This window comes from Pelodiscus sinensis, chromosome 17 (assembly GCF_052426305.1).
Source record: "Pelodiscus sinensis isolate ZL-2025 chromosome 17, ASM5242630v1, whole genome shotgun sequence".
In the NCBI taxonomy this organism is placed as follows: Eukaryota; Metazoa; Chordata; order Testudines; family Trionychidae; genus Pelodiscus; species Pelodiscus sinensis.
In genome coordinates, this window is record NC_143068.1 from 35,329,439 (window position 1) to 35,355,167 (window position 25,729).

Here is a 25,729-nt window from a genome sequence, read left to right on the forward strand (position 1 = left end):
CCGGGAACAGATTTCTGCCGGAGGTGGTGTCAATTTTTCAAGCGCCAAGGAGATGGGGGGAGCTGCTGGCAGGGAGAGCAGAGGAGATAACAGGTTTATCTGGTGGCCAGCCCCGCTCAACTGCTCTGTCATTTCGACAGGATAAACCGGAGCTGAAGGATGGCTCTGGAGACGCCAGCGCGGACTGTGCGAAGCTGACTCCCTGCAGCGGGGCCTTCGGCACAGCAGAGGCGAGCGCACGGCAGCCGCTAGATCAAATCAGCTGTCTGGGCAAGAGGAGGACGAAGAGCCCAGCGTGCCATGAGCCCGTATTTCCTTAGAAGGAAGAGGACGTGCAAACAAGCCGCCAGCGGCGTAGCAGTTTGTGCTGCTGGCTTAGACATGAGCATTTCCAGCATACGATTGGGTGGGGCCCCCGGAGGAGGAGGAAGATGCTGTTGTACTGGGCTGCCTGATCTTTTCTTTCCTCCCCCACCCCTCAAAACACCCTGCTCCCCTTTGCCAGGCTTATTCTCTCCTGCGTACCTGTCGGGGGTGTGGGCAGCAACCGAGCACCCAGCCCGTTTTTCCAGGACACAGATACGGTGGCCGTGTCACCGAGGCGCCCTAGGGCCGGTCTACCCTGCTGCCGATTGAGAGACCAGAATGGCCTTGTGTCTAACCTCCACAGTGCACACCACGGGGGTTCTGCACCACGCCGAGTCCTTCCAGAGGAGAGGGAGTGTGTCTGCCTTCGAGACCCACCCGGGCTGGATTTCAAGACCCTGAAGGACGGACTCCACCACGTCCCTTCAAAGCGAGTGGCTAGTTCCCTTCCCTGCCAAGAATGTCATTTCCCGTCGGAGGTTTTCTGCCGTCAGTTTCCAGTTGTCGGATCTTGTGCCTTCTGTCTGGTAGAGTTAAGAGGCCTCTCTCGTGTAGGGCCAGACGCACAACGACCAGGTCACTTGCTACCTTTCTCATGGATAACCTAAAGGGGCGCTCTTCAAGGCACAAGGGCCTTGTTTTCAAGGATGGACGCTGAATTCCAGCGCCGATGTAACAGACCCCACACTTCCCTCTTCCTCCCAACAGAAACACCCACTTGGAGCTCCCCCGCTCCGGGGAGCTCACATCCAGGCAGTCACGTAGGAGGACCAGCTTGGAGCTTCTCAGTCACCGATGTAGGGAGACACGCAAGGGCACCAAGCCGCCGTAAGGACAGTGAGTGTTTGTTCTGTGGAGACCCGCCCGCCCGGTTCACTTTCCAGACGTGCTCCAGACTCAGGGACGCGAGGTCTGTGTTCCGATACAGGACCTGAGCGCACACTCGCCAGCGGGCGAAGGGTCTACTACGGGGAGCAAACTCACGGACGTGAGCGGGCCCATGGCGAGCACTAGGTCGGGTCCGGCCTCTGTGCTTCCGCTCCCTCCTCAAACCATGGCAGAACTATTCTCCAAACCCAAACCATCTTGCGTGGCTATTTCTGGTGAACACGCGGCAGCGCACCCTGCAACCCAATCAACCGGCACGCGGCTGGCTCCTCCACTACAGACCGTGCTTGGCCTCTCTCCCGAACTCGGCAGGTCCGTTACTCGCTGAAAGCCAGGTGTGTGCGGCTAGTGACAAGCACTGGCCCAGAGCCACCTGCCTTGTGGGCACACGCCTGGCGTGGCAGGGCCCTGCAGCACCACACCCCTCACACCACGAGTAGGGGATCTCAGCCCGGCTCCGCCTAGAGCGAGGACTCAAAACTGCTGCTGCTTTGAGACCAAAAGAGAAACCTCAGGCCGCCTCCTCCCTCCACAGGCCATTCCCGCCCCCCTCGGCCTCGCCCACGGCCCTCAGGCTCCATGGATCCCGGAAGCTTTGCAAAGCCTGCCTGGAAAAGGTTGGGGGGAGGGGGGCAGAGGCCAAAGCTGCTACCTGCATCCTTTTGTCACCTCCCAAACAGGCCGAGACGCTTTTCTCTTGGGAAAGCACCAGACCCAGAGCCCCAAAAGCCTGGTCTGCCTCAGGAGGAAAGGGCCCTCCCATCGGTAGCCAGCCCAGACACACCGGAGGCCACAGAGCCTCCTGGCAGGGCGAGGAAAACAGCAGCTCGCCGCCTTCTCTTCCCTGTGGCCTGCGAACGCCTCAAAACCAGCCCCTGCTTTCCCGGGGTAGGTGCATCCTGAGCCTGCAGGAGGGCCAGGCAGCACCGGTCCCCAAAGCGTCTCCTCCGGACTCTCCCGGGAGCCTAGCAGGCGGCTTGTCTTCTCCAGCGGGCGGGCCAGGTGTGAGCAAGCCACTGAGGCCCAAAGGCCAGGCCTTGGTTCCTTGGCCTTTGTTCTAGGCAGCTCATGTCTGGCACACGTCTCCCTACCCCACCCGGGGGTGTCCTCAGCCCGGCATCGCTTCAGAGCCTCGCCGGCCTCCCTGCGCCTGCCTAGGCAGGAAGATTTAGGACGCGAGCAGTGCTTAAAATACCCTAATTAGATTGATCTTGACTTCAGCAGTGGCTGGCTGGAATATAGATGAATCTAGCCCACGGCTGCACCGGCAGCTGCAAAAGCAGGAGGGCCTGTCAAGCCAAGCAACAACATTACCCTCTGCCTGGGCTGTTATTTCCCCCTTACGCTGCGTTACACGGGGCATCTGGCGAGCAGAGCTGTGCACGGACAGTCCAGGGGAGCAGCGATGCAGATTGAACAGGCGCCCTGCCACAGGCCGACACAGCTGTACACGTTGGGGGGGGGGGGGGGGAGGCCAAGAGACGGGAGCCCTGACTTGGTGGAGGAGGGAAAGGAAGGGGCAGGCCAAGGACCCTCTGAGCACTGATCTGTGGAACAAGCGGGATCAATCTGAGCCCTTGAGATGGTTGAAAATCCAAGGGAGAAGGCGCTAGGACACGTCCGCTCACGGCGCCTGGAATTCTAGGGCAGTGCTGGGCAAGTCTACAGCCGGCCCTTCTAGGCTTCTCGTGCGTTGATTTATGGGAATTCTCAGCACTTGCTGGAGCCCTGCAATCGCGACTGGGGAACGGCAGCACAAAGATGAATTACCCAGCACACCTGAGGGCCTTGCTCCATTTCACTGGGGGGTAAAGTGAGGCCCAGAGGGCCGGCTGTCCGGGCACACGAGTGTCTGGAGCCAGGCAGCTGAGAGAGCCACATGGCACAAACCTGCAGCCAAGTCAGTCAGAACAATCTCTGGATTACAAGAACGCTCAACCACCAATCATCTTTAAAACTAACTGGGGGGCGGGACCCTCCTCTCTGGGGGTAGGCAGCCCCGAGTCTCACCCCCCAGCCACCAGGCCCCCCACGGGCAGGCCAGCCCCAGCTCTCTGTCCCCCGGCCGCCAGGGGCTGGGCTGGGCTCTCTCCCTCTGGTCACCAGGGGCTGGGCCAGGCTGGGGCTCTCCCTTCTCCCACTGGGAGGATCCAAGACCACACCAGCCCTGCCACCGGCCCCAAGACTGCCCCAGGCCTTTCACCCCACTCAACCCACTCTTCCGCTCCACGGGCACCAGCTCTTCCCCTCTGCCCCCAGCCCTGAGGCCACCTAGCTCTTCCCCCTGCCCTTCCCATCCCCCAGCCCTGGTTCTTTCCTCCCTCCAGCCGCCGGGGGGGGGGGGAAGGGAGGGCAAGGCTGGCTCCCCCCCCCCCCGACCTAGGGGATGTGTGAGGAAGGCTGGGGTGCGGGGAGAGGGTGCGGCTTCAGCCCCCCGGATCACCACAGAGGGGAGACCCCTTGGAGCTAGGGTTGCCAGGTGTCTGGTTTTCACCCGGACTGTCTGTTATTTGGGTCCTCCATTCAATAAAAAAAACAACAATGTGAAATGTCCAGTATTTCCTGTTTCCCCGGGGAGGGGGGGGAGGAGGAGGAGTTTCGGTATTTTTTGTTAAACCATCTGGCAACCCTACCGGGAACACTGGGAGGGGATGGGGAGGAGAAAGGGCATGTGGTGTGCAGCTTCTGCCCCTCCCAAGCACCCAGGCGGGGGTGGGGGGGGGGGGGGAGAGAAAAGGCTGTGAGGCTCCCAGGCCATATGACTTGCGGCTTCAGGCCCCGCATGGCAGCCGAGCACTGGGGAAATGTGAGGGGAGGAGGCAGACACGACCCAGAATGACGTGATGAGTGACATCCCTCTGTCGGCCCACAGGGAACCCTTTTTCTTTTAAATATATATAGACATTAAAGCCTATTTGAAACCCCTAACTGAAAACACTAAACTAGGACTCGCTCACGTCGGAGGGTCCCATTGTGCTCCCAACAGTTGGTGGCAAAAGCAATCAGTCGGTGCAATAAACGTGTTTCAAGACTCCTGTCGCAGGTATTCATTTCGGCAGACCGCGGGAAAAGTATTTTTGCTGGTTCCCAGATGATGTTCAGTTAGAAGAGCTTCTCTCTGTCAAGTTAGTTTTTCTATCGTATTTTACCCATTTCATGCCCTGGGAATTTAGTCACGTGGTCGATGCTCATTCTAACGGGTGTTGCTACATCTCAGTGCCCGTTAGCACGGATCAGGAGAGCACTCTCAATAACAGCGCTAGTCCTCCAACGGAGACTGAAAAGGTGTCACTCTCATTCTCTGCTGTTTATGATGGGGTAGCCTGGCGAAACACCCACACTGCAGGCATCGGTCAACTGGAAAATGGCTGGACAGCCGCTAAGATTGTAAAAGAAATGATTGTGAAATAACCTGACACCTGGGCACAGCGAAGGCGGTTTACTTTGCGGGGCTTGGTAGGAACATGCCCCCAGTGTGTGACAATCGGACGCGAAAGGAAGAGATTGTTTCCTCTCCGGCTGGGCTCACTAGCCAACATGGAGCTCATAAGACTTGCTTCCCAACAGGCCCCCCAACCCAGAGAGGAGGCTCTTGCCTCTCAGCTCAATTTGTTTCCCTCTGGTTTAACCCAGAGCTTTGCGGATTTTCAAACCAGCAGCTTGCTCCCAAGGCACCGGTTGCTCAGCAGCAGCAGGCCTCTCGCCCCCGGGGGATTCTAAGGCACCCGGCAGAGCTCGGCTTTTTGGCCAGGCGAATACACTGCCGTCTTCGGCTTGCTGGCATTTAGGAGCGTTACCTGCTCTGGTTCGTTTTGATGTTCTGGGCCCACGTACCTGGAGGAAGAACAGTGTACCCCATCTACCTCACATTTCCATATCTAATACAAAACTCCCCTTTAAATCTTCAGCATGCAATCGCCGAACTCTACCACGTAGATATCCCGTGCCCTGCAGCTACCAGGCAGCCGTGCATCTTGCTGCCAGATCTGTCCAGAGATGGAAGAGTCAATCCTCCAGCGATGACTCGCTGCTAGAACAGAATTCCTGAGCCTCCTTCGCACTGAGTCCCACTCGAGCACCTTCCTCGCCTTGGTCGAGAGTCGAACCATCTTCCTAACAAAGCAGCCCCCTTGCTCCTGATCAGTCCCCCTCCCCTCTGCCTGCAGACAGGAGTGCAGGGAACATCTCGTTTAGCCTTACGCAGCCTGAGAAAGGCCTTTCCCAACCCTCCCGGCACAGGAAATCATGCACAGTATTCAGTCATCTACCGGGAGGCTCATCTGGATTACACGTCTACAGGCAGCATAATCCTTCATCAAGAGGATTATGGCAAATAGCTAATCCTAAAAAACAAATACAAAGTGTCTAGTGGAATTAACCTTTTCCTGTAAAGCCCATTTCTCTTCCTCTCTCTTCCCTGTGTCCCAGTGATCTCAGACAAGATCTGGAAAGGCCTAGATAACCAGGTCCAAGAACAGCAAGACCCTATCTGCAACAGGGCAAACTCTCAACACACTGCTCTTTAGATAACAAGTAACGTGTTTAAGAAGCTGACAAGCACCAAATCAACGGAGTTTTATTTGGTACGACGCTATAGCAACTAGAGAGGGCTTCTCAAATAAAAAAATTCTCCACTTGGGAGGAGGCGGATGTGTGCCCTCTCCCCTTATCCCAAATCTTCATTATGATCGGATACAAAAATGAGATTGCATGAGCACAGTAGTAGACAGGACTGCAGCGACTTTTTCGCAATAGTAACATTGGAAATGTTCCACTGTGATCAAATATACTCAGCGTCTCCCCCCACACAGCCTGAAGACTACTACATACACTATTGTCTTTACTTTTAAGCAAGGCAGAAGAAATTTGTCTTCATCAAAGGCAGTTTTGTTTGTTTGCAAAAGATAATACAAACAGCAATGTCATTGATACTGGAATGCCATTGGAATTGAAGTATCAACAAAATATCAAAATAATAAAATGCACCAAACTAAGCAAAAAGATAAAGTCCTGAAAGATTCATCACATGAAGGCTAACAGCTTTGCCTCGGTGGGATTGAAAAGTCTAAACTCAACACTATGCTAGTACCAAGACAGGCGCACACAACACAGTTCAAAGGAGTATGTTTTAAAGCAGCCACAGGCTTCACCAAAATACGATAATAATGGTAGGACTGTTGGATCAGGAAACAACTCTCAGTTACTTATGACTGTGGCCCAGAAACATCAGTGTTCCGGTGGGTACTGGCTCTCTCACAAGTGCTACTGAGGAATGGGTTTTGTACACTGTCCAGTGGCAAAGCATTCACACAGGGTCAGCGTTTAAAAGGCAATGAGGCTTTGACGTTCAGATGTTTGAAGAAAGATACAAACCACTGCACTGCAAGGTGTGAGCGTCTAGATGCCGTCTCAATTGCTCTCTCGTAGATCTGCTTACAGCACGGAGGCCAACCAAGTTAACTTTTGATGAAAATAGATTTTTTTATTATGAAATTACAGTACAGGTTGAACCTCTCTAATCCGGCAATATCTATGGTCCGGCACAATTTTAGTTAGTTGGAGGTCTATTTATCGTAGATGTGGCAACGTTTCCCACACCCATAACGAGTGTTTACAGCCACCAGTCCTGGCTCTCGGTGCTCTATGCTGTTCTTTAGCTCTGAAGAGCCACGCACGCAGCGGAAGTGCCAGCAATGCTGCAAAGGGTAAACATGGTTTTATGTTTTATCTACTTGTTTCCTTGTGCCAATACAGTACAATCGTGTAACAGCGCTAACACTCCGTTATGAAGAGAGCTAACAAGCCTTGGCTAGGCACAAGCTTATTAAGGTATCTCAGGACAGTCGGTCGTAATTAAGCAGCTGTGCAAGCACTCTCTCATTTATTCACCTTGGTGAAATGAAAATAGACCCCCCCCCCCTCCTTCCTGCAATATTGACCTTCCATGGTTCGGCAAATCCTCTTGTCCGGCACTGGTCAAGAGAAGTTCAACCTGTAGCTAATGCTAAGGCATTATGATGATGTTTGATTTTGACCCCTCTTCCCATGCCCAGACAAAGTAAAAATGTCCTTCCTGTTGAGAGTTTGCAGCTGTAGTCTCCCACTGGAAAAGAATCTCTCTGTTTGGAGCCACGCGTCAGGTGGGGGATAAAGTGCTTATGAACAGTCACGTGAAAAGCGACTGCTCATCGGTATCTGTAAGAATCACTCAAATGCTCTTTTGAAGCGTCAGGGCTTGGAACAGCTCCCTGTGTAACTGTTCCTGACTCACTCCAGTTGTGGACACTTCCAACGTGCTTTGTTCCTATTGATCTTCAATCCACTTCCGAACACAGTTACACAGGAACAGGCCATTTTACTCTGGAATAAGAGTCCACACACAAAGCTCTTTTCTCAGGAACTAAGAACTCCCCGCTGTGTTGTCTCCAGCCAAGTAGTGCACAACATTGTTTTCTCGAAGCAATTTAGTTTCATGTTATTTTAACCATGTGTGCACTGCGCACAGCAAGCGATGACAGAGGCACGCCCATGCCAATGTGGACGACCAAGGCACATTTCAGAGGCTTTACGGTGCCCATGCCATAGGGGTGCTAACGGAATCACTGATACACCTGTAGCGATATCACAGCTACTGGACAATCCAAAAAACATTCTTGGGGGCTACACAGGGACGCGTCTCTGAAAATCTACTGAAAAGCAAGAGCCTGGTCACGTTTTCCAAACATCTCTTTTTCGCTCATTGTCAATGACAAAGCTGCGTTTCCATAATTCCTCTAGTTTGCGCTTTACGACCTCAGCGCTTTCCCTCAGTAATCAAAGTTCTGCAGCTACTAAACTTCCCTCTTTTGGATACACTGTATGATAAAGGGCACCCCCATGTCTAGCTGGGCATAGCGTGTGTGTTTTACACTCCCCCAGTGCGTGAGCTTTCCCCATGGCCCGGGTATCCCCGGCTCTTGAAAGCGTGTCCACAGGAATGCTGACACGCAGAGGTTGCCCAAGAGTTACAAGGCGAGCTCGCTGGCTCCCCGCCAGCAGACTGCACACATTTTTGGCTCCCTCGGCGACAGCGTGAGCAACTCACTGTGGGGACGTATCCCACAGTGCCCGGCGACACCACCTGTCACTAGGCATTGTGGGAACACGGACCGGGCCACCGCATATCTCGGGACTGGGCAAAAGACCATCAGGCACTGCTGCTTCCCAGCTATGCAGGGGCCCACGGCTTCCTTCCACACCCCTCTTCCACCCAACTCCTCTCCTTGCCGCGGGCGCCAGCATCTGCAGGGAGCCCAGGCCTCTCCCCCGCGGAGCCCAGTGTTGGGAGAGCACCGCACTTTGCAGCAGTTACGCCTGAGGCTGCGCCGGAGGAAGACGCCTCGCAGGCGGCAGACGTTCTGCGCGAGGTGGACAGCAGCCCCATCTTGCCTCTGTGCTCCCGGGCAGACGGGCACTTCTGGGCTGGGAGCACAGTGCCACGCGGGGCAGCGGCTGCGGGACGCTAGGACGTGGTAAGCAGCCCTCCTGAGCTGCGCGTCAAGCTGGCCCCGGAACCGCGGCACACGCACACCAGAGCGGCGCTCTCGGCAGCAAAGCGCGGGGGGGGATTGCCGTCTGGGAAGTGGCAACCTCTGTTGCTACCAGACTCTTGCAAGTCAGCTGGAGTGGGGAAGTCGACCGCTGGGGCTGCAATCTGCCTGCCCAGGTCCCAGTTCCTGTGGGTCCCTCTCCCCACACACAGATCAGGTCCAAGAGCTCTGTGGTGCTCCAGCGGGGAAGAGGCCAGGGGAGCGCTCCGTGCAGCAGGAATGCAATGTAATGTCCCTGGGATGCAAGGGAAGGGCCGATTGCTGTGTGCCTGGCCGCAGGGCAGCAGAGTTCAAAGCGCTGAGCAGAGCTGCCTGGGGCACTGCCTGAAACTTCCCGGAGACCAAGCCGCATGGAAAAAGCCTCCTGTGTCCATGTGGCACAGAAGCCAAGGGAAGGAAACGTTCCTCGTGGGGCGGAATGTTCCGTCAGCGCGGCCGGGCGCTTGGCACAACACAAGGCACGCTGCAGTGCGCAGCCCGTCCCGGCTGTCAGCTCCTGGCGACAAAGCGTGGCCGTCCGGCACAGCGAGGGATTCGTGCCCCCACTCCTTGAAGCAAGGCCCGCTCACTTCTCCCCTCAGCACCGAAAGGTAAGTGGGCAAGCGGGTGACTGAATAGCTCCACTTGCACACGGGGCCAGCAGCTACGAAGGGATACACGCGGGGCCGAGAGTCCTAGAGTCACTTGCAACAACGGGGCCCCTCGGCGCACACTGCAACGCGTCCGGCCGTATGCCTCAGGGAGCCCTCCGCCCCGTTAAGAACACAGCCCGCCATAGACACCCCAGGAGGCCAAGCTTTGCCGGGGGGTCAAAGCGTCAGGCCCAAGGGCAGGGAGAGGCCAGCGCAGTCATCACTGGTGTGACCACAGCACCAAGGAGCCCTGCTGTGCTGGACACACTCGCCCCAGACAGGCAGAGGAGCACAAGGGAGCGAAGGAGACAAGGCTGCTCAGGCTGATGGGCAGCGGTCTCCGCAGCCAGGCGGCCTGGCCACCGCAGGCATCACAGAACAGGAGTCTTAAGGAGCCATAGATCTCAAGTCCCCCGGGAGGCTGGAGCATGGGGCAGTGGCTTACCGGGAAGGCAGGGCAGGAGCAGACAGACCCCGGGAAGCTGTGCCACGCCGGAGGATGATGCACACCCGGACAGTCGCTGATCCTGGGCTCGCGCCCCGGCTCACTCCCATCGTCTCTGGAGACCGTCAGCGCGTGGAGAGCACCACGCATCTCGCACCACCGATCAGCAAGGGGAGCCCTGCCCCTCGGCACGGCTCGTGTCCCCGGCAGGCAGCGGGCGATCGACGGGCCAGGGAAAAGTAGCACAACAACAGGAAAGAGTCTCACCTTTTAATCCGGTTTAACGAAATGCCTGCCAGCAAGCGGCTTAACGCCGTTCTTACCATGGAACGCCATCTACCTCTGCTCACTGGTTAAGCTTCCACAGCAAGGCAGAAAATCCCTGTCACAATTTCCAAGCTCAGGAAAAACAAAATGGAGAGAAACCCCGTTCCCGTGTAACACGTTTTACCAGGAGGCTTATTTCAGCCCCTCAGATGCGTGCGAGATCCCTGGCCCCAGGACGCTTGCCTGAGACACGATGCAATGGGGCGAGGGATGCACTGGAGGGCAAAGGACTCTGCAAAAGCCACCGCACCACACGACGGAGCAGGAATTCTCATCGGTGCCTGTCTGATTTGGCTCATTCCTGAGGCCAGCAGAGGAAGTGGGGTCTAGGGAAGGCTTTTAGTCAGCAAGGACAGTGGCCTTTGGACCAGCTCAGGAAGAACCTCGCAGGAACAAGGCAGAGAGGCAGACAAGGGAGTGCCCAGGCGGCCCTGTCTGCAGAGGGGCGTGGGAAGTGACCCCGCAAGGACAAAGGGACACAGGGTCTTGAGGGGGAGGGAAGGAAGTCCGGCTGGGTGCACAAGGGACGAGAGGGCCGTGGCACAGGGTCGGCTGTCACTGTGATCAGCTGCTTTTGGTGCAGGCTGGGCTGGGGCCCAGGGCGGAGGAGAGGACGCTTTCACCACCTATGGCAGGGAAAGGGAAGAGCGTAGAGATGCTGCAGAGAAGCCTGAGCTGAGCCGCCCCCCGCCGCCACAGCGGAGCCCGGGCCAAGCCCTAGAGCTTACACTGCCGGTCCCCGAGGGGATGTGGTCACCGCAACACTCCTAGCAACGAGCATCCGGCGCCCCCGCCCCCGCCCCCTTCCATTGTCAAACCCACAGCCAGGCTCTGCCAGGCGCCCTGGCTCCTATTCTGACCCGCGTCTGACCAGCTCCCGCGGCCGCAGCCACCCGACCTCGGGCCAGGACTGACACACCGGCAGGGGAGAGCCCCCCAGCCACCCTGCTGCTGCACGAGCCCTGGATCGGCACCCCACACGTGCACTGCAGGGCCCTGAGCGTGCCCCAGAGCCCACGCGCGGGGCACTCGAGGCAGCCCGGCCCCGAACAACAGCCCAGAAAGGAGCGAGGAGCGAGGGCATTCGCACCGGCACAGCACTCGGGTCGGGTCGCGTCGCTGCGGTGAGCTCTGGCAACGCCCCTCAGGACAACGGCCCGGCCAGCTCCAGGGGAACCCGCTACAGACCCGTCGCCAACACCTGCCCCGCGCCGCCGGCCACCGCTGGGCTCCGGGAAACAGGGCTCTCCAAAACCACCTGGACTCAGCCTCTCCGGGCCTCATCCCTGCAGCCCACTAATGATCTAGAGCAGGGGTGGGGAGCTTATTCGGCCCACGGGGCTCGGCCCTACCCCCTCTTGCCCCCGCAGCAGCTGAGCTCACGGGGGGTGGGGAGGGGGGAGCCTGAGCTTCGTTGGCCCACAGGCTCTGCCTGGCGGGGGGAAGAATCACAGCCGGCGGGGGGCGATGCTGGCAGGGTGCACTTCCCTGCATTGTGTGGAGCTACCTGTGCCCTGCCCGGACCCGCGCCAGCTAGGGGACCCAACTCCCTTCCTCATCCTATGCACGGCTTTCTGCCCCACACTTCTACCCCCAACCTCCCTCCCTCCCTCCCTGGCCCCGCACCCCCTCCCTGCTCCCACCCCCTTCCTCCCTCCCACACCCTCTGTCCCTCTCTCCCAGGTCCTGCACCTCCACCCCCCTGCCCCAAGCCCTGCACCCCCAGCCCGCCTCCCTGGCAGCTCTTTCCTGCACACTAAACCCCTCATTTATGGCCCCCCCACAAAATCCACTAGCCCCCGACCCTCTCCCTGGGGTTAAGCTCTCGGTGCCTCCCATCACTCCTGTGTGGCTGGGGGCCCCGTCTGAGGGGTTTTTCCCTCCTCCTCACTTGGGGTGTGTCTAGACTACATGCCTCCGTCGACGGAGGCATGTAGATTAGCCAGATCGGAAGAGGGAAACGAAGCCGCGATTAAAATAATCGCGGCTTCATTTAAATTTAAATGGCTGCTCCGATCTGCCGATCAGCTGTTTGTCGGCAGATCGGGGCAGTCTGGACGCGATGCGCCGACAAAGAAGCCTTTCTTGATCGACACAGGTATGCCTCGTGAAACCAGGTTTACCTGTGTCGATCAAGAAAGGCTTCTTTGTCGGCGCATCGCGTCCAGACTGCCCCGATCTGCCGACAAACAGCTGATCGGCAGATCGGGGCAGCCATTTAAATTTAAATGAAGCCGCGATTATTTTAATCGCGGCTTCGTTTCCCTCTTCCGATCTGGCTAATCTACATGCCTCCGTCGACGGAGGCATGTAGTCTAGACACACCCTTGGAGGCCAGGTCAGTGAGGCTTGTGGGTTTGGGGTGGTTGGTTTTTTGCTTCTCACTTGTGTGTCAGTGTCCCCGACCCCGACCCTCTCCCCTGATCCAGAGTGACGAGAACTCCCCTTTCCCCAGGGCTCAGAGCTCTGCTTGACGGCGCACTAGCCACAAGACCGCCGCCCTTTGGCAGGCAGACAGGCACTGTTCACAGACTGAGGAGGGAGGCCAAGTGACTGGCCACCCCACAGACGAAGGCCCTGGCACACGGCTCGGCACAGCGCCCAGGGAGCCCCCAAAGGGAACGAGGCGGGTGCTATTGCCTGCGGGGAATTGCCTACGATGCCAAACCAGCCCAATGCACCAGAGCCTCACCTGAACCCTCCCTACGGCACTGTCCACAGACCCAGGGACAGGCTCCTCCTCGCCCCCGGCTACGGAGAACACGGGGCACCAACACGGAGCCTGCCCGGCCTCCCTGGGCACAATGCCTCAGCAGGCCTGGCACCGAGCACCCTGCCCACCCCCGCACACGCAGCTAGAAGGGCAGCAGCAGGCCAGGCCCGCATCCCCTGTCTGCTCATCCCCCCGCTGTATTCACGATGCAGAGCTCATCTCCACAGCTATTACAGCCCAACATGCCTGCCAGGAGCTGTCTTGCCAAGCCATTGCCTTCATTAATATCATGTTATCAACACGTCTAACGCTGGTGCGCTAAAGCAAATGTACTGTTACCAGCTCACCACTGGCACATTTTTCAGGAGGAAAACAGCTGCTCATTGAATCTGTCGCGTTCCTTCCCCACCACCCAGACTCCCTCTCCAGCACAGCCCAGGGCAGGCTCCCAACCCCCGCCCGCCTCCGCGGCTGTTCAGCACTGCTCTTGGGAACCAGTGACACGGCGACCCCGACTGCAGATGCTGGCGCTGGTCGGTGAGGGGCCTGGGCCAGGAGCAGGGAACGGGACGCTGCCTCGGAGAGGGCGTGGTATTCGCCAAATCCAAGGGAAGGATGCGAAGAGCAATGAGAGAAAGACACAAGCCAACAGCCACGCTTCTGGAAATACACCGGGAACCGGACCCTGCCAGGCAATCGAGGGGCCAACGCAGCACTCAAGAGGCTCGCTGTGGGGGGCTACGCGACCCCTTTGCGGCAGAGGTTGTGGGCGAGAGCCGCACATCAGAGGGTTCTGTGTAGGTGCCAAATCGGAGCAGCTGCTCAAGACTGAAGTGTCAGTAGAGGTGGCGTTGGGGCAAGTTAAACAATAAGTCACTGGGACCAGATGGCATTCACCAAGAGCTGGAAAGGGACTCTCGGGACCGCGGCGTGTAATCCGCCACTTCAAGTTTAAACCAGCCTGCGTACCTCATGGCTGCAGGGTGGCTAGTGCGACAGATTTCTTGAAAAAGCTCCAATTATATGCCAGCGAGCTGAACTTCAGAACCAGGCAAAATGGTTGAAATGACAGTAAAACAGACACATAATTAAGCATGAGATACTGGGGAAGAGCCAACACGGCTTTCACAAACAGAAATCACGCCTCACCAAACTAGAACGTTCTCTGAGGCCATCAACAAATTCATGGAAAAGAGTGACCCAGTGGGTATAGAGCACTTGATTCTCCACCAAAGGCTCTCGAGCAAAGCAAGCTGGCATGGGGTAAGAGGGGAGGTGCTCTCATGGATCAGCAACTCGTTAAAAATAGGAACAAGGCGTAGGAATGAACAGTCAGTGTTCACGAAAATAGCAGGGTCCTCCAAAGAGCCGTACTGGGACCAATGCTGCTCGATACATTCCTAAGTGATCGGGAACAGTGATGAACAGCCAGGGAACAAAATTTGGGGATGACATAAAATTACACAAAATAGCTAAGCCCCCAGCACATTGCAAAGATTTACCAAGGGATCTCACGACTGAGCAACAAAATGGCAGATGAAAGTCAATGTTGATACATGCAAAGTACTGCACACTGGAAAATAATCCCAACTATACAGACAAAACAATGCCGTCTACATTAGCTGTTACCACTCACGCAGCTTTTGGAACCATCATCGCTAGCACGCGAGGAGATTAAAGAGAGACGACGAAGTGAGGACATGCTAGGGGTCGATCAAATCACACACGATAGGAAGAAAGAAACAGGGAAGTTTCCCACTTAGTGTAACTCAGAAACTAGGGGTCACCCAACGAAATCAATGGGCAGTAGAATTAAAACAAAAGCAACGACTTCTTCCTACAACACACAGTCACACGTCACTCGTTGGCCTTGGATGTGGTGCGGGTCAAAAGAATAACCAGGCTCAAAAAAGAATTAGCAGAGCTAATGGAGGATAGGCCCATTAAGGACTATTGGCCAAGCTCCCTAGATCTCCAAGAGCCAGAACCTGGGACTGGACAACTGGATCGATCTCCATATTGCCCTGTTCTGAAGCATCTGGCACTGGCTCCACTCAGACAGGACACGGGGCTAGGTGGGCCAGCGTACGGCCACTCTTACGTCCTTAGTGTTCGGCGGCCAGCCTCCGCAGCATGCTACAGCAACTCAGGCTGGATTTCAGATGTTGTTTCAGACGCTCGTACTCCTCCCTGGCTCTGCCAACAGTCTGAATGGCTCCTTGGAGAGTTGTGCTACGAACCCTCTGGTACAGAGCCCAAGCGTCACTGTCAGTTTTTACAGCTGTCCCTCAAGATGCATCTCGGCTATACACCGCATCCGGGGGGGAATGGCAACTGACAGCAGCAGGAGGAGACTGGGCCAGACCCAGGTCTGGAGCACTCCACTGAAGCATTCTGTGCAGCAGGGTTCTCCCAGAGGAAAAGGGAAACAAAGAGGAACTTTTGCTGTTACTAGTTTATTTCTGCAATGCCTGATGTTCATTGAGCCACACTTCAATGCTCAGCGCCATGCAAACCCTGCTTTGGAGGTGACATTTGTGGTTGCCTCATTACTCTTTTCAAAAGAGTTTTGCATCAAAGAGACAGCTCTTCAAACAACAGACGCATGCACACATCTACACCAGCTTAACAACAGCCCCGCCGGAAACGGACCCGCTCCGAGCTGCTGGCACTGAACGAAGCAGAGCAGGTCCGTGGACAGCGACGCCTGCCCAACGTCACTACACAGGCCGGCGTGCGTGTTATGCTGCTGGGGAGGAATGAAACCTGCTGGTGTTTTATTCGTAACCCCCGAGAGGGCGTCTCAGCAATGCACTTCCCCCTCCCCCCGCACGGTAACAGGGCCGATGCAGGCTGAGTCCTACCTTCATGTTCCTTTTCAGTTGTTCCAACCTTTTTGATCTTCTTTGGAGACTTCATGAAGAGAGGGAAGATAGTCCTGAGACCCAGGATGTCCACAAACTTGTGGCAGTTGTCTGTGCCCTCGGGTCCAATCATGGCATGGTCCAGTACCTTCAGAGCACTGCTGCGGGAGATCTTCTTTTCTCTGGAAAAGAAAAGGGCCACGCTAAGGGTCAATGATGCACAGAGCTATGGAGCGGAGCGTTATTGACATCACCACAGCCAAAACAACGGACGGGGGAGATACACAAGTTCCTCCAAGCGCCTTGTTCTGCAACAAGCAGAAACGTGAACTCCCTGGACCGCTCCCTCTCCAGTCAGCGAGGGCAAGGGCGCCGCGACACACCCTTCCGCTGTGACCGAGCGCTCTCCCTCCAGAGGCTCTGACAAGGGGCTGTACAAGAGCCCGGTGCTTTGCGCTGCACCACGCGCTGTTACACTGCACAGACCAGGATTCAAAGTCAGTGCGAGGTCAGCTGAGAAGACACGAGGAACCTCAGCTCCGTTGCTGCTGGACAGGACTCCAGAGCACGAAAGCAGGGGCGCCTGCTGGTACGATCTAGGGACGCAAGCGACTAGCTGGCCCCCAGACAAGCACCGGCGCGGTGGGGGAGGGGCAGGGGAGGCAGAGGCGCAGCAGCGAAAGGGCGCAAGCGGGGGACCCAAGAAGCCCCCGCATCCCGACTGCTGCGCCTCTCCCTTTGAGCTACATTTCAGAGAGCGCCATGTATTCCAAAGGGAGAGGCGCAGCAGTCGGGCCCCACGCGAGCGGGAACTGCCGAGTCCCCCTGCGCCCCTCCACGAGCTGCCCTGCCCACGGCTCTGGTACATTTCAGAGGGAGAGGCCAGGGGGATAGCGAGCGCCCCCCTTATCGACTGATCGAGTAGTCGATGGAAATGACATGGGCTACTCGATTAGCTGATGAACTGAAACCGATCAGCCCTAGCGTGAACTGACCCCCCCCAAATCCGCCATGTACAGAGGCACACGGAAAAGACACCTATTTGCCCAAGCTTTCCCACAACAGCACGCTCGTTTCACAGCCCCGCTCGTCCGAAGAGACTAAACCACAGGGACCAAAGAGAATAAGGCGGCTCAGAGCAGGGAGGCTCTCGGGTACTCGAGAGAGGGGACCACATGCATACCCGGAGAGACGGACGTACCACAACTGCACTGAAAACGCAGCGGCCTTGTCCAGCCTGACCCCCAAACACACCAGCTCTCTGACACACACCTGTGCAGCGCTCAGTTACACGCCAGGCGCCTTACAACGGTTCCACACCAAGCTCTCACAGTGCAGGAGGCTTGCAAACTAACCTCCCCTCCCCCGAGCTGCAAATCTGGCTCTCGTTCTGAGGAGACACTAGAGCAGGGGAGGGGAGCCTCAGGTCCGGGGGCCACATCCACCCCCCAGCTTGCCTGAATCCAGTCACCGAGGCTCAGGGATCCCCCCACGCTGGTGCTCCAGCCTCCTGCCACCCACCCTCCGGGCTGGAGCACACAATCTATTAGGCCGAGCCCCCCCGGTGTGCGAGGGGAATGTGGGGAGGGTCTTTCTCCTTCTCAGTCAGGGGCTTCTCACTTGTGTGTGGCCCGACTGACTCTTCTGGGCGTCAGCGGCCCCTGAGCCCAGCCCTGCACTACAGGCACGTTTAAGCACCTGCATCTCCTAGGTTCTATTTACTCTAATCGCACCCTAAGCACGTCAGAGCAGGAGCATAACTTGGGAGAAGCTTCAGCTGGAGGGGTGGAATCCCCCACACAACGTCCCCATTAAAACAATCGAAGAATAAACTCACAAAGGTTCCCCACACAAGCCTACAAAGCAACTGCTCCGGCTAGCGCTGAAGGAACAGACTTTGCCACCCAGGCCAAGCCCCCGGCGTGGCCTCTCTGGCAACGGTAACAGCGGCAATAGCGACGAGCACGCTCATCTCTTGCTGGCGGCGGGGAGGTCCGACAGCAGAGACAACGCAGCCCCCTGGAATCACACCCTGGAGGGCAGCTCTTTGGTTGAACCGCAATCGCAATGCTCATGCTTGGGCTTCACAGAGCACGAGACCATCCAGCTCGCTATCCTCTGACAGCAGCCAGCATCAGCTGCCTCAGAGACAGGTGCAAGACCCCCCCAATGCACCAATACAGAACAGTATGTCCACAGTGGGCCTGTGAATTAGCGGTCGTCCTATGCCTGAGGCACGCCATTCTATGGCCCATCACCCTGCCGAGCGTCACTGGGGCTAGTTCCAATACCCCGACGTGTCTTTTTAAAAAACATTCTGCCAAGACCTTGGCCTTACTGGTGCTAATTATGCCCGGAATTAAAAACAGAAGAGCGCAAATTGAGATCTGGGGGTTCGATCTTTCCCTGCCCTTCCCACTGCAAACCCTCCCACGCATTCGGGGTGTAAGTAACAAACAGCTAGAGTCCTCTTTTTGGCTGAACAGCCTAAGCAACATTTTCAGAGGGAAGTAATTGCATATTGATCAGCATTTAGGCAGGTTGCTCCGAGCTATCTCTGGAATATTCATTGGATTTAAGTTCAGGCTTTTACAGATCAATAGCTGCTTGACTGGACTGTCTAGGGTTGATTTTATTTGAAATATTTATTCTGCTGGAGGACAAGTAGTTTATCTTAGTCTCATCTGGGTTTATTGAAGTATCTTTTAGCTGAGCACTAATTCAAACACAAGCATACGTGCAGCCCGCCAAATAAAGAGTGATCTAGGTTTAAAAGCCCAACTCCATTGCAGAGCCTGCCCACTGTGCCGAGCACCCGTCGGCTTCCTGCGTTGCTGCTGCTGGTGTCAGAAGAATCCTTTGTAAAGTCTATTCCGGTAAAAGCAGAGTTGCCAAGGTTCCCTGACCCCCACATTGGCACAAATGGAAAGTCGATTATCACAAGCCCTGGACCTATACATCACCCTGTCTCTTCGGAGCAGGGTTTTCTAAAGCCACTCAATCCATCGTAGGCATGCACTCCCCCTCTGCACTACTCCCAGGTTAGAGTATGCGGTGGGCAGAGAACAGCCTCCTCCCCCAGAGCTGCAGGATTTTTAACAGCAGCACTTACTGGCACAAGCGGCCTCTTGTGGACAGCAGATCCAGCACCCCACTCGTTGCCCGCATCTACCAGGCCTGGATGGGCTTCACAGTCGCCTTTCGCAAAGGGTTTAATGCTTCACGTTTGTCGTTTCCCCACGAGCACCACGAGCAATAACTATACCACAGCACGCTCTGTTCTGGGGCCTCAGGACCCGAGCACTTTGGTATTCTCTTAGGTGCAAGCCTGAATATTCGCAGCTACATTTGCCAACGCTCTGCTCCGGGCCTCTCCGGGAGCCACTTCCGGAACTGAAATTAAGTACGTTCTTGTCTTCCCGGCCCATTTCCCCCCATTCAGGAATTCACGCTGGTGTATTTATTTCAGCCCCAGACAGCACTCTGTGATGCAGCGAAAAGGCTGTGAAAAATTCAAACGCACACTCGACCAGGAGTGGGCAATAACTTTTGTTGGGGGGGACGGGGGCCCACTCCAAGAATCTGGAAAGTGGTCGAGGGCTGTGCTCTTCCGTGATATTAATGGAGGAGGTGGGGGTCTGGGATGGAGGTTGGATGCTGAAAGGAGGCAGTTGTTACCTGGGGCTCTGGACTGGTGTGCTGGGGGTTGGACTGTGACCTAGGGCAGTGAATTGGGGTACAGGAGGGGGTGCAGGAGCTTGGGCTGTGAGCTAGGGCAGGAGGGGACTGTGATCTGGGGCAGGGGATTGGAGTGCTGGATCTGGGAGGGGATATGGGTACAGGAGGGGGGCAGAGGTCTGGGGAAGGGAGTGACTGGGGTGCCAGAGGTAGGCTCTGCCAGGAGACTTACCAGCCAGCAGCTGTTCCTGAATCAGCTTCCCTGCCTGCCCCACCCCCGCACAGGCTGCAGCCATGTGCTCTGGAGCCCCTTATGCTTCGTGGCTGCCTGTTATTGAAACAGGCAGCTCCCACTGGTCAGTTTCTGGCCAGAAGCCAGCCAATAGGATTGTGCTGGGGGCGGGAGCTGCTCCTAAAGCTTTCCCCACTCTCCTTAGGACTCCTTAGGTGTGTTGTTGTTTTTTTTTTTTTTTTTTTTTTAAGAAAACCCACCCCACGGCCACGTTTCTGAGCAGTGGGTGGGTAGGGTGTGGCGAGTGGGGAGCCTGCCTGGGGCTCCCCACAGTGTCCGCGGGCCAGATCCAGTGGCTTGGCGGGCTGCACTGGACCCTCCGCACACAAGGCGCACTCCAAAAGTCTATTGTGTTCACTCACTGCGTCGATGACCCACACGGGGGTCAGACAAGAGCTTCTTGCTCCTTCCCCAGCCCAAGGAGCAGTACTGCACAAGCATCCAGGAGCATCAGCGCTTTTACACCGGGGACTGGCCACTCCCGGAAGCAAGACGTGCTCGCCAGGCCAACGGTCAGACCCTGCGAGGCCAATGCCAGGCCAAACGTCTGTGCTTAATCAGAACGGTTCGGGGAGACGACTAATTCTGAGCTCTGTAGGGCTCGTTGGGAACAGCAGGCAAGCCAAGCCACGCCATGAAAGATGCACCTTGCCAGGCTACAGACAAGCTGCGTGGAGCCGTACACATGCAGTCGCGCTTGTCTGATGTGCCTGGTATTGCTCACGCTGCCCTGGCTTGTGCGGCACAGTTGGAGTGCTTTGTGCAGGCTAAGGCAAGCCACTGAGCATTTCTTCAGACTAGAAACGTCTGTCGTCCATGCCACGGACATGTCTGTGCACCACCTTTGCTGCATTTGTCTGTGCGCGCACGCCTGCACTGCCAGTTAATAACCACGACAGATTCACTTTATTCTTGCGACACACAGAGAGCCCTCTCGACACGTCCCTGGGGAACACGGCGGTCGCTGCTTGTCCAAGCCATACCAGGCTTTCACACCAAAAGCAATAACCTCGCGGCAGTGTTTTCAAGGAAGCTGACAACACAATTCAGGTTTTCTCCCTTTGTTGCCTTTTTAAATAAATGGAGCCGGCTTTGCTCCAGGCAGCGCCTGAGATCCCGCACTGCACCGAGTGCCTCCTGGCCTGCAGAAAACGCAATTGTGCTTGCAGAGAGACTTTAATTGAATGTGACATTTCTGAGCCTCCTGCGGTGGCTACCATCTTGCTGATAAATTATCTCATTCATGAGAGGCAGCCCACAGCATAAACAAGGCTCCACGCCTGGGCACAAGGTGCATCCTCAAGCAGTCCTGTCCCCTCTGTGCCTCCCCTGCCTGAGAGCTCGGCTCCGGGCCGCCGGCCACAGCCTCAGGCACCCCTTCGTCCAGACTCGCTGCATGCAAATCAGTCTACCCCTGCCTCTGCATGCCAGCCATCTGCCCCCTGCCAGGCCTTCGTCTCCTCGGCAACAGGCTGCCCATCTGCCCGGGCGCACGCAGGGCCCTGCCCACCGCAAAGCCCCTCTGAAAACCACTGCCCGCTCCCCTTGCGTTTCAGGGCTCAGTTCAAAACCGCCTTCGTGAGTGAAGCTGCCTGCCCGGCCTGCACCCACTGCTTCTCCGCCCCCCGAGCAGCTGCCCACGGTCCGCACAAGAGGTGGGAACAGCCCTCGGGGGCACTCGGCTCGGATTCGCCCCTTCACTGCCCCAGCCCAGCACTGACCGGGGGTTCTGGTTACTGGGCCAGTGGGTGGAGGCTGCACCAGGCCTTAAGGGACGTGAGAAAACCCTCTCACACGGGCTGCCAGTCTCCTCTGCGGGAGCACACCCCGTCGGCAATCTCAGCGTGAGCAGCCCAGCCGCTGGCACGCCTTCGCCGAACACGGGAATCTCTTGGGTCCGCTCATCGAAGGCCACCGCGCTGCCTGTCTCAGTAACGGAGCAGTGACATCTGCGACAGACCTGCCTGGGAGCACTGGACAGAGGGACCCCTGCCCCGGGGAGGGACCCGGAGTCACGCCCCCGAACATGCCGACACTGCTCTTCTCTCACCCGGGGAAGGACACGTTTCTTAGAACAACCTGCCCCTCACCTTAGTAAAACAGAGACGGAGAGGGAGGGCACCCTAACTCACTGCAAACAAAGCCCGCGCGAACGGAGTGAGTTCCCAGTACTCCTCCCTGGCCGGCTGAGACGATCCCTCAGGGAAGGGGTGTGAAGCAACCAACTGGAATGCTGAGTTCTTTATTTCCAGGGCTGCCCTGCAGACCCCCGTAGATCTCACACACGCAGACGGCGCTGCAGGGAACCCTCTCGGCCTAGGTCACTGCTCTCCCCAGAGGAGGGGGCTGAGGAAATCCTCGGACCAGCCAGCTGGAGCCCCGGCACGTTTGCTCTTGGGAATCGCTCCAGGGAGGTCTCCAGGCTTAGAGCAGACACTGCTTTGCCATCTGCGAAGGGAGGTGAGGAGTGTCTTCTGCCGCCCCCTTAACTGCGCTGGCGAATGGCCCGTCGTGGGAGGAGGCGTGAGTTCTCAAATGCCGGGGCACTCGGATTCCTCCTTCCTGGCAGACCCACCCCCCGCAGCACCACTCCCTCCAGCGCGTCTCCAGGGCACTCCGGCTGCTACTGCTCATTCTCCCTCACTCACCTCTGCCGCCAGACACTGCACGCAGAGCGCCAGCCAGCGTTCTGGGCTCCACCTGGGCTAACGCACCCCCGGGCCAGCACCACGGCCTTGCCACTCTGAAGACCCGAGTGGCGTAGTCAAGTCCGACCTCTGCAGCTGTGCGCGGCCTGGCCCCGCCCCAACCGAAGAGGAAGCAGCAAGCTCAGGAGAAGTCCAGCGGCTGGCACTCCTAGCAACCAGCAGGCACTGGGACCCAACTCAGGGCACGAAGAGCTTTCAGCAGAGGTGCAGTAAGCGCCATTGACTGCGTGTGCCGCATGCGCTTTGCTGGGTGAGGGCCAGGCCTTGCTCAGCTCTGCACCGTCCTGAACACTGAACAAAAGGCCCCTGCGCTGCGGAACACGCACTCAAAGACACGGCCACAGCGCAGACAGCCGATGCTCGGGTTCTCCTGCACCCTGAGAGGGAAGGAATGGTTTGACCAGTCGAGCCGGGTCGGATCGCAGCCCCCAGGAAGCGAAGGAACAGACCGCATAGGCCCACTCGGTGCCCTTACCCCTGACCTGCAGGAACCATTCTCCGAACTTAGGCAGTGATTGCTCCCTCAGAAATGCGCAGCAAGGGGACAGATCATTGCCCGGTGCTGTGGTGGTCAGGGGCGATGAACATCTGTCCAGACAGAACACCAACTCCTGCTGCCAGCTCATCCAAACAGCCAGATGCCAATGAGGTCTGGTTACTGTTGGCCTGTTCTGCATTTGAATGGTTCTAGGCTAGCGACTCCTGCTCCAGCTTGGCTCGGTCACTGCTCTGCTCTGCCCCGCCCCACTCTGGCTGCAGCAACCCCACAGCTCTGGTGGTTTAACTGTGTTTTGTCCTTCGCTGCTCCTTTATGGCCACTAAACAAAGGAAAAAAAGTGTCAAGGGAAACATTTTCCCTTGTCATAATTTTCCAGCTGGGACCCTAGTGCAGAGGACGGTAAACAGCACAGTCCAAAAAAGGGAAAAAAGCCATTAAAAACCCAAATGCTAATTCCCACCCACGTGACACCAGAACGCCAAGTACTTAGTTCTGCAAGACTAGACTAGCTGCTTAGTAGTAGAAAAAATTGAGAGGCAGGGGGAGCTTCTCCCTTGTCCTTGGCTTTGGAGCTTTGCTTTAATTAGCCTTAAGAAAACACAGCGTTCCTATCTGAACAGGCCAAATTTCTGGTTATTTATTCAGTTCCCCACTGCTGCACATTACCGACCAGACGCCGCAGGAATACATCATTTCTCACTGGCGCCTGCGAGCCAGCCTCCACAGGCAGCTCGGCGCACCCAGGAGAGATGGACAGACCGCCTGCTCCACGCGCCACCGGCAGGACAGAGCACACACGTCGCAACAGCGAAGGGGGCCTGGGGAGTTAACGTGCCACCACACGGGCAGGGGTAGAACATTCATTTAGCCCACTCCACAAAAGCCGTTTCACCTCAGTTCTCATACAGAGGCTCCTACGCGCCAGGGCAACCAGCGCCGCGAGGACAACAGCCGGAGAAAAGGAAAACTCCCAGGTCAGAGGCCCTTGCAAGCTAGAGTCTGTCTTTGTGGGAGGCCACATTCTCGGGGTCAGGGGCTGACTGCAGTGCCCTTCCACCTTGCTGTCTGCCCAGGACAGAATTCTACTCGCACCTGCCAGCAGCGACGTTATTTCAGTGATGCCTCACAAGGGGAAGTCACAAAACAAAACACTAACCTGAGCGGAACATTCCCAGCTGGGATCCTTATACCCGCCTACCAGGGTGAGATGGATGGACACGCTCTCACTGAGATACGAGATATGAGACGGGACTGGATGGACACACAAGCACAACACTCACCACCTCTGCCTACATCAAAGGGGAACATTGTGCTGAGACAAAAAGGCATCATCCCAAAAGAAACGTGTCCTACAAAACCCCAGGCTGAACGTCTCTAGTCAGCGCCCTTGTGACCTGACCAATATCGAACCAGAGAATTTGCCGAACCATGGAAGGTCAGTATTGTCTACCAGCTGGAGCACATGACCTATGAGGAGAGGCTGAGGGATTTGGGCTTATTTAGTCTGCAGAGGAGAAGCGTGAGGGGGGATTTGGTAGCAGCCTCCAATTTCCTGAAGGGGGGTTCCAAAGAGGCTGGAGAGAGGCTGTTCTCAGTGGAGGCAGATGGCAGAACAAGGAGCAATGGGCTCACGTTGCAGTGCGGGGGGGTGGGGGGTAGGTCTAGGTTGGAGATTAGGAAAAACGATTTCCCTAGGCAGGTGGGGAAGCGCTGGGCTGGGTTCCCTAGGGAGGGGGTGGAATCTCCATCCCTAGAGGTTTTTAAGTCTCAGCTTGACCAAGCTCTGGCTGGGATGATTGAGTTGCGGTTGGTCGTCCTTTGGGCAGGGGGCTGGACTGGATGACTCCTGAGGTATCTTCCAGCCCTGGGATTCTACGAACACTTCCACTGCTCAAGGTATTTCAGACCAAAGCAGACTGTGAAGAGCTTCAAAAAGATCTCACCAAACTAAGTGATTGGGCAACAAAATGGCAAATGAGATATAATGTGGATAAATGTAAAGTAACGCACATTGGAAAAAACAACCCCAACTATACATAGAATATGATGGGGGCTGATTTAGCTACAACTACTCAAGAGAGCGATCCCGGAGTCAGTGTGGACAGTTCTCTGAAAACATCCACTCCGTGCGCAGCAACAGTCAAAAAAGCAAACAGGATGTTAGGAATCATTTAAAAAGGGAGAGGGAATAAGACAGAGAATATCTTACTGCCTCTATAAAACTAGGGGACGTCCACATCTTGAACACTGCGTACAGACGTGGTCGCCTCATCTCCAAAAAGATCTATTGGCTTTGGAAAAGGTTCAGAAAAGGGCAACACAATGCTGAGGGCTTTGGAACGGGTCCCATATGAAGAGAGATTAAAAGGACTTGGACTTTTCAGCTTAGAAAAGAGGAGACTCGGGGGAGGGGCGGGGGATAGGATAGAGGTCTATAAATCATGACTGGTGTGGAAAAAGTGAATAAGGAAGTTATTTACTTATTCCCACAATATAAGGGGTCACCCAATGAAATTAATAGGCAGAAGGTTTAAAACATCAAAAGGAAGTTTTTCTTCACTCAACACACAGTCAACCTGTGGAACTCCCTGCCAGAGGTTGTGGTGAACGCTAAGTCTTCAACAGGGTTCAAAAATGAGCTAGATAGATTCACGGAGGTTCGGTCCATCAATGGCTATTAGCCAGGTTGGGTAGGAATGGTGTCCCTGGCCTCTGTTTCTCTGGAGGT

General features: G+C 56.4%; 1 protein-coding gene across 2 annotated transcripts in view; it reads right to left on the reverse strand.

Moving 5' to 3' along the window:
* Window positions 1–25,729, reverse strand: part of CTNNBL1 (catenin beta like 1) — an 89,140-nt gene that overhangs the window by 15,028 nt on the left and 48,383 nt on the right. For both annotated transcript variants that reach the window (XM_089769772.1, XM_089769773.1), the window contains exon 11: window positions 15,825–16,006. In XM_089769772.1, coding sequence (XP_089625898.1) covers window positions 15,825–16,006 — 182 coding nt within the window. The remainder of the gene's footprint in view (window positions 1–15,824; window positions 16,007–25,729) is intronic.